Genomic DNA, 8,816 nt, shown 5'->3' with positions numbered 1-8,816 from the left:
TAAATTTATTCGGACCATATGGCAAACTTTTCATTTAGCACGAGGCTAATACGGAGCTCAAACTCCAAAACTTGCGAGCTAATATAAAACACTGCGGTGGCAACGTTATGGCTTGGGCATGCATGCCATCAAATAGATTTGAAAATTCGACCTTTATCGAAGAAACAATGAACAAATATGTTTATTTAAAAGTTCTGCAAGAAAATTTGTTTTAAAGCGCTCGAAAATTCCAAATTGAAGATAACTTTCACTTTCACAAGTCAAAAATAATACAAGCATGGTTATTATAGGGTTGGAGAATAAGTGCATAACATTTTTATATTTTATTTCATTTTACAACGATTTGATTGCTGTTTGGCAAAGGGTAAGTATTCATTCGATAGAATCATTCTGCTCTACAAAACTATGTTTACATGTTTGAGCTATTAGTTTTAAGGCTTACAAATTGAATACCCAGGAGGCAAAACTCAACATTTTCGACACCAGCAGTTCTTTGCTTTTCATCGAGTTCAAACAGCAGCCGAAGCGGTCCGGGCCATTTACGACGTGTATAGAGAACATGTCAGAAACGAGTCTTCAAGACGGAAATAGTTTGCAAAGTTCAAAAATCGTGAATTTGAAGTCCATGGCATGTCCCGCAGCGAAAGACCTTCTAAATTCGAGGAAGAACGTCTCAAGTCACTTTTGAAGAAGAACGATCGCCAGTCGTGAATTGGCGGAAAAAATGAACTGTGATGATAAAACGATTCTCAGCCTTCAGTCAGTGAGATTTACTGAAAAATTTGGCGTCTAGGTGCCTCACGAGCTCAACGAAAAAACCAAGAAAATCGACTTGAAAATGCTTCTCAGCATCCGCGCTTTTTTACCGAATAGTCACGAAAGATGAGAAATGGTGCCTATACAACAATATGAAGCAAAGCAAGGAGTGGATGTCTTCAGGAGATACGCCAAAGTCGAAAGTCAAGCCGGATCTTTCTCCAAAGCAGATCATGATATGTGTTTGGTGGGACTGGGAGGGCATGGTACACTAGGAAATGCTTGAAAGGAATGCCATGGTCAACAAGGAGCTCTATATTGCCGACTGAAAAGTCCTGATCGGTATAGTCAAACCATACTCCTTCACGACAACGCCAGGCCCCATGTTGCGCAAGTCGTCAAATCCGCACTCGAAGAGATTCTTCAACATGCCCCGTATTCATCGCACCTTGCATTAACCGATTACCATCTTTTCCGCTCCTTGTGAAGCCATATGAAGGGCCTTACCTTGGATAACAAAGAGGCCCTTAAAAACTGGCTCAACAACTTCTTTGACACCAGACCAAGCGATGTTTGGCGGAGCGGCATCAACGAATTGGTCGAGAGGTCGGATGTGGTTGTAAACAGCAACGGCGAATATATAATTGATTAACTTATTGATATAATTACTGTTTTTTGTTAAAATGAAAGGCTTCGAGAAAAATGCTACGACTTCTGCACAATTACCGGATTTTAACGTCATCCTTTAAATATAAGAAAATATGACAGTCATAATAAATCTGAAAAAAGCGATACTTGAAGCGTAAAAACAAATTAGTCCAGAATATACAAGAAAGAAATCCATGCCACGTAGTCTTCAAAACTATGCAATATATCGTGCATATTAAAAGTTATTGATTTTTTTATATTTAAAATAAGAACATGGTTTTTTACCAACTGGCAAATCAATTTTGTCACAAATGTGTTTTATTTTCCGTTATTCTCATTATTGGGCTTAAAAATTTTACTGTATCATTTTGGCTGTAAAACACTGTATGCCAATCATCAAAATATTTATCAAACGCATTTTCTGGAATCCACTTCAGTTCTCGCCTCAAGCTTTCTTTAAGTTACCCATCAGCTGAAAACGGCTGGCTCGTAAAGTAAAATCAAATTAAAATTTTATTGATTAATCTTAAATAATTTAAGCATATCAAATGACTTATATTCCTTTATTTCTAAATACGTAGGTAGGTACTACACCTACTCTACACCCACTACACATAATAAATGCACATATAAAAAAACCGCCACTCCTCATGGCATCCGGCTGAGGCTCCGCTCAAGCTATTTACGTTTCCTATCTGGATCATTCATTTTCACTTGATAACCTTGAGCGATTTGCCGACGTCGATGAAGGCTGCCACTGCATGATCGACGTCGTCCGTTGTGTGCGCTGCCGATATTTGTACGCGAATGCGCGCCTTCCCCTTAGGTACCACCGGATAACTGAAGCCAATGACATAAATGCCACGCGCTGTCGGTGAAGGAGTATGAGAATGAAAAGTGTTTGCAAGCCAACTGTTTAATTCAATTTTACTTACAAAGCATTTGATCGGCGAAAATTGAGGCGAGACGCGCATCGCCCAACATCACCGGACAAATAGGGTGATTTTCACCACCGATTGTAAATCCGGCCTTTGTCATTGCATCACGAAAACGCTTTGTATTGCTTTGCACACGCTGTGACAATTGATCGGAGTGCATCAGCATATCCATGACTTTGATGCCTGTCGCCACCACTGGCGGAGGCAGTGAGTTCGAGAAGAGATAAGGTCGTGATTTCTGACGTAGCAATGTGATCAATTCTTTAGGGCCAGTTGTGTAACCGCCGGCAGCGCCACCTAGCGCTTTACCCAATGTTGAATTTATAATATCGACGCGCCCCAAAAGATTATAATACTCCTCAGTACCGCGTCCAGTAGCGCCAAAGAAACCAGTCGCATGACATTCATCTATAAATACGAGCGCATCATATTTGGCTGCGAGATCGACGATTTTCGGCAAAGGTGCGATGTTACCATCCATTGAGAAGACGCCATCGGTAACAATCAATTTCAGACGCGCCGACGACGATTGCAGTTGTTTTTCCAAATCTGTGGTTATGCGAGAATATATTATTGAGCAACAGGACAAACCTTTTCACGCCCTTACCTCCGACATCACGATGCTTGTAGCGTTGTTTCTGTGCCTTACACAAGCGTATGCCATCGATGATGGAGGCGTGGTTTAATTCATCAGAGAAGACTGCATCGTCAGGTGTGAGGATAGCTTCAAAAATACCGGCATTTGCGTCAAAGCAAGACGCATATAAAATTGCATCCTCGCGACCATGGAATTGTGCGATCTTCTTTTCCAATTCCTTGTGTATCGATTGTGTGCCGCAAATGAAGCGTACCGAGCTCAGACCGGCACCATATTTGTCCAGCAGTTCTTTGCTGTAGCTTACCACTTCGGGATTGTTCTACGAGGAATTAGAAAATATATGGAGTGAGGTTATGTACAGAAGAAACTTTCATAGATAGGAATTTAAAATAAACGTAATTTCGTTGATATGATCCGTGCTAAAAAGCTTGGAGTAAGTAGAATAAACGCACGGTTTCCCTAAAAAAAAGTTAATGAAAAAAAATGTGTCTGTTTTTGCGGAAACTATTGGGTATGGGAATAAGTTTTCGTCCTTTTTTAGCCAAAGTTACGAATTATAAAAGTAATTAAATAATATCATGCTTGACACTATGTGAAGTATGTGCTTCCATTTTTCAGGCAGCATGCGGATTCCTCTGACGAGCCAGCTTGCGTTGGTCTCATAAGAAGTGAACCGCTCTCCAACAGATGGTAATCCGAAGGTGCAATGCCTGGGGAATATGGCGGGTGGGGCAAAATTTAACAACTCAGTTTTCTAAATATTTCTGAAACGATTTAGCAACGTGTGCCCTAGCGTTGGCATGCAGCATAATCAGTTTGTCATGTCTACCGTCCCATTCTGGCCGCCTTTCTTTGAGAGCTCGATTCAAACGCATTAGCGCAGTCGGTAAGAATTGCCAGTGATGCTTTCAGATGGTTTAAGGAGTTCATAATAGCTGACACCCTTCTGATCCCACCAGATGCACAACATAACTTTTGATGCATGATAATTTTTTTTCGTTGTCGATGGACCTCGTTAATCTGGCAGGCTCCAACATTTTCGACGCTTAGGGTTATCATAATAAATTCATTTTTCCTCGCCAGTGACGATGCGATGCAGAAAACCTTTTCTTTACTGCCATTCAAAAATTATCTCACAGCTCACCAAACGTCTCTCGATATCCCTCTCCTTCAATTGATGTGACACCCAGTTACCTACTTTCTAGACCATTCCGATCACGTGCAAACGTTTACCGACGGCTGATCTGTCAATATCTAACTCTTTTGACATATCATCAAGGGTTCATCCAATAATTGTTGTAGTGGAGTATCTTTGAATTCTTTCGGTGCCTCTTCGCGATCTTTATCACTCACCCCGAAATTGCCACTTTGGAAGTGTCGAAACTACTCTTTACAAGTTGTATTTGATGGAGCGTGATTATCGTAAATATTAAGCAATATGCGACTCGTTGTAGCTGCACTTTTCTGCGAAAGGTAATGATGAAGCATGACTTCCCAAATGTTGTTTTTTCCGGACGAACGTAGACATTGTTGACGTCAGATAAAAAAGAATCTTCAAGCGAATGCAAACTAGTGCGATCGAGACCTCACATACCTACATATACACCTTCAAATCACCACTATATTACTATAGCGAGCACAAAAATAGTATCAACAGCGACAGCCCTCTTTTTCGAGGGCGGAAACTTATTCTCATAACCAATAAAAATGGAGCAGATATTAAAGGTCAAAGTCAATTTTACGTATTCTGAAAACCATTTGACCCTTTACAAAACTTAGCACATCATTAGAAAGATAATTTATTTTGAGACAAATAGATATTTTTTTCAGTTTTTGAAGAAACAAAATTTTTATAAAAAAATACGGAAAAGGCTGGTACCGTCTAATACCGTTCTAAAATCAGCATAAAAAGATCTACCAAACCTCAGTTTTGGCTTTTCTTCTTGCGAAACGGTGTGTATGTACTTATCAAATCCCAAAATATTTTTTAGCAAACAATTATTTATGACGCTGTCAGAACTAACACAAATTTAGTATTAATTACAATTGATTGGTCAATCAGCACAGTGACCATTGTGTTGTAAGTAATCTGAGTCGTGGTAACTGTACGAAATTCTGCTATTAGTATTAAATATTTTCTGCTTAGCAGAAGGCTACTACCTGCTATAGTTTACAATGAACTTTTGTACCACTTGGCAAATTAAAGCCACTCGGAAGAGCATTCAGATGCGTAGGCAAATCACTTATCGTTCGAATAAAACGAACCTGGTATGAGTTCAATAAAGATTCCTCACAGTTTAGGTACTTATTTCTCTCCTATGTACGCCATTAATATTGAGATGGTAGTGGTTGTCGCTCCCTCTATACTCTCCTATGTAAGGCATGTCAAGTTTGGAAAACTTGCAAAAGAAGTTTGGCCGAAAACCTTTCAAAGATATAATACTATGGGCAAAAAGTAAGGTGAATTTGGTTGTATAATAAAAAATCTTTATTTATTCCTGTAAATCAATTTCATCCCCTTCAAAATAATCCCCTCTCGATGAAATACACTTATGCCAAGGATTTTTCCAATCCCCGAAATATGCCAAATAGTCCATTTCCGGTATGGCCATCAGCACCTTCTTCGATTCAGCTTTTATCTCCTCAATCGACTCGAAACGCGTTCCCCGGAGTAGTCTCTTGAGTTTTGGGAATAGCCAGAAGTCACACGGAGCCAAATCAGGCGAATACGGTGATTGCGGAACGATATGCGTGGAATTTTCGGCGAAATGGTCACGAAGAACGAGTGCAATGTGAGACGGTGCATTATCGTGATGCAGAAACCAAGAGTTGTTGGCCCATAATTCTGATCTTTTTAGACGAATTGCTTCACGTAAACGACGCATAACGCTCAAATAATATTCGTTATTAACAGTTTGGCCAGGTGGAAGGAATTCATAGTGCACCACACCACGAAAATCGAAAAAAACTGTCATCATGACCTTTATTTTTGAACGACTTTGACGTGCTCTTTTCGGTCTGGCCTCGCCTTGAGCACGATTGGTGGGTTGCTTCAAGGTCGTAAGCATAAATCCAAGTCTCATCTTGCGTAATGATGCATTTGAGCTTGTCCTGATAGTCTGAAAGCATTGTTTCACACACATCAACGCGACGACTCTTTTCCAAGAAATTGAGAGTTTTCGGTACCAAACGAGATTTGACTTTTCGTAGGCCCAAATGGTCATTCAAAACGGTTTTCGCAGATACTTCTGATATTCCGATCATATCAGTAAGGTTTTTAACAGTCAACCGACGATTGTTGAGCACTAACTCCTTCACTTTATTGACGTGTTGGTCTTCTGTTGACGTCGATGGTCGTCCGGAGCGCTCCAAGTCATCAACACGTTCTCGACCCTCTTTGAAGTCTTTGTACGACTTATAAACATTTTTCTGCGACATGGTCGAATCACCAAATGCCTTTTGCATGCTAAACATTTGCGCAGCCGAAATTTCATTCCGCAAACAAAATTTGATGGCACTTCTCTGCTCAATCAAATCAGACATTGTAAAAATCGAAAAATGCACTCTTGGTCGTTTGGTAAACACAAGCGTAAATATATTACTGATAATGACATTCCCATTAAAGTTGGCCCATATGTTACTAACAGTGCTGCGAACTCATGAAAAAAATAACTAGAGCGAAATTTTAATCCCGCGAAGTTTGACAAATAAGTTCACCTTACTTTTTGCCCACAGTATTTATATGCAAGTAAGTGTCAGTAAGTGTGCCCTACCCTCCATTAATTCATACCTAAGATTTCTCTAATATACACCCCGTTGCTAAATTATAAACAGTTCATTATTTAGTTCATAGTACAACAAAACCATATAATGCAAATTTCCAACTATGCAAAAAATTTTTAAAATTTTTCTTGGTATGCCGTTTAATGGCCTATTGAATGTGTTGCATACGATATTATTAAAGCACCTGTTCGGTAGAATTACTCAACAACGTATGAAAAAAAATTGCCAAAAATCATACCCAGAAAAATTCTGGTTCAAAATTTTTTCAATATTTGAAACTCCCACTTTAATACACTAAAATTGAGTTGGCTACAAATTTGCACACCCAAAAGTTTTCAAAAGATTCTGTTTAAAAAATGTAACATATTTGTGAAATTTTTTTAATAATTGTTTTTGTGAATTTCCTATAAAAATTGTCACTTTAATTTAGAGGGGTTTTGTTTTACAATGAGTTACTTTTGTATAAAACACTTACGAAAAAAATTTACCTTGAAAATTATTGCGAATATTGCAAAAAGATAAAGTGATTTAATTACGTGAGCACAAGCGTATCTGTACGTACCGCCAAGCCGAGATAATTATTCGCGCAAAAGTTCAAAATGCGTTTATATGTACCCTCCACAGTGATCTCGGTGCTTTGTGAAGAGGTGATAATGCGTTCCATTTTATAGGTGCCTGCATCTTTAATGTTGGTAATTTGTGTATTGAGAATATCACGGAATTGAGTGAGCGCAGGGCGTGCGGTTGAGGCGGCCACATTGGATAAGGCGAAGAACCGTTGACGCTGGCGTAGTAGGCTATCAGCGCCTGCAAGTGAAATGAAGAGGCATTACTTAAAGTGCAAGCAAATTAATAATATTAAAAATACTATAAAATGCAATTTATTTCGCTTGCACAGGAACATTTTCTTTTTTTTTTTGCTGACAGCTGTTGTTTATTGGAAATATTTTTCGTTGTGCTTCTTGGCAGCCATATAAATAGAATTCGTAGTGGAATGCTAATATGCATGTATCTACATATATGTTCAGAGATACTACATACATACAGAGATGTTACGTACATTAAACGAATCATTAGGGCAGGTCGCTTTCTCTTGCAAAAGGCAGATATATTTCTATTAATGTATTATCAAAATTCAATTAATCGTAATTTCTACAAAGTATTTTTGTTAAAAATGATGTAAGTTCGAATACAGCATCTGCGGACTACTTTTTTTTTTACTTTAAATATGTATATACATACATAATTACAATAAAAATAGTTTTATTTTTTCTCCGCTCTACTTTCGTGAAACTTTTGAAGTTGTTTTAAAACATTCGGGCAGGTTCTGTAATTCACTGCTGCTGTAATTCAATGCAATTGCTAGAAATCGAAATTGAAATTTTCAAACAATTGCATTGAAATTCACTCGTCAGTGAATTGATAGAAGTGTAATTGCTTGAAATTCTTCAATGAAATTTATTCGCGCTCAATTACAGAAGCTGCCCGGTATTCCATAGTATCTTGAAATTGGGTTTTCTTGAAATATTTTTCTCTATACGTTTTATGAGAAATAAATAAATCCTCCCTAATACTTACATACATACACTTATACTATATATATCTTCACACCTATTTTTTGTGTACACATTTTTTTTTAATATTATATTGTAAACAAAATTACACACCTTTTAGCAGCGCGTATTTCGAGAAAATCGGCATTTTCCTCCTACGTCAATGTTGAAAATTATTTTCTTAACGTTTGTTCAACGTAATTCTTTGCTACGCGACACACCCTCGATTACTTTCGTTTCTTGACTGAAACATTGTCAATTCGCCGATTCCATAACGAGCGGCGACATTGCCAGTCCAGTACCAATGGAGACCAAATATAAACCATCAAGCGACTGATCAGTCGTTCAAATGGCCGGCCGGCCGGTGGCGCACAGTGAGGCATCTTCATGCAAGCGACGGCCAAATATAATACAAAACATTTGCCGATTTTAGTGAAAATTTGTTTATGGCCTACTTTCACTTAGAAAAGACGAAATATGATTAGGATTGGCCTACTTCCACGCCTGCACCCTCGTGGTCGGATTTGTTCAAAGTAATCG

The 8,816-nt window shown here is 38.5% G+C and overlaps 1 protein-coding gene across 2 annotated transcripts; it reads right to left on the bottom strand.

Moving 5' to 3' along the window:
* Positions 1-1,924: 1,924 nt before the first annotated feature.
* Positions 1,925-8,563, bottom strand: LOC128865888 (2-amino-3-ketobutyrate coenzyme A ligase, mitochondrial). Of its 2 annotated transcripts, none has more exons than XM_054106279.1 (5): positions 8,391-8,563; positions 7,286-7,530; positions 2,950-3,259; positions 2,340-2,891; positions 1,925-2,272 (listed from the first exon to the last, which is right to left on the bottom strand). In XM_054106279.1, the coding sequence occupies exons 1-5, from the start codon at positions 8,422-8,424 to the stop codon at positions 2,115-2,117; spliced, it is 1,299 nt and encodes a 432-aa protein (XP_053962254.1). In that variant the 5' UTR covers positions 8,425-8,563; the 3' UTR covers positions 1,925-2,114. The 2 variants fall into 2 exon arrangements, with proteins under 2 accessions (XP_053962254.1, XP_053962255.1); XM_054106280.1 differs by lacking the exon at positions 8,391-8,563 and adding an exon at positions 7,592-7,703.
* Positions 8,564-8,816: the final 253 nt, after the last annotated feature.

The sequence above is a fragment of the Anastrepha ludens genome, chromosome 6 (genome assembly GCF_028408465.1).
Source record: "Anastrepha ludens isolate Willacy chromosome 6, idAnaLude1.1, whole genome shotgun sequence".
Classification (NCBI taxonomy): domain Eukaryota; kingdom Metazoa; phylum Arthropoda; class Insecta; order Diptera; family Tephritidae; genus Anastrepha; species Anastrepha ludens.
Note: the sequence above shows the minus strand (reverse complement) of the source record. Positions and strands in the feature narration are given on the sequence as shown.

Coding starts and splice junctions, on each gene's coding strand:
- LOC128865888 (XM_054106279.1), bottom strand. CDS start 8,424: ATGCCGATTTTCTCGAAATACGCGCTGCTAAAAG. Junction 2,892..2,949: donor CAAGCATCGTGATGTCGGAG/GTAAGGGCGTGA, acceptor GCATAACCACAG/ATTTGGAAAAACAACTGCAA. Junction 2,273..2,339: donor TTTCGCCGATCAAATGCTTT/GTAAGTAAAATT, acceptor CTTCACCGACAG/CGCGTGGCATTTATGTCATT.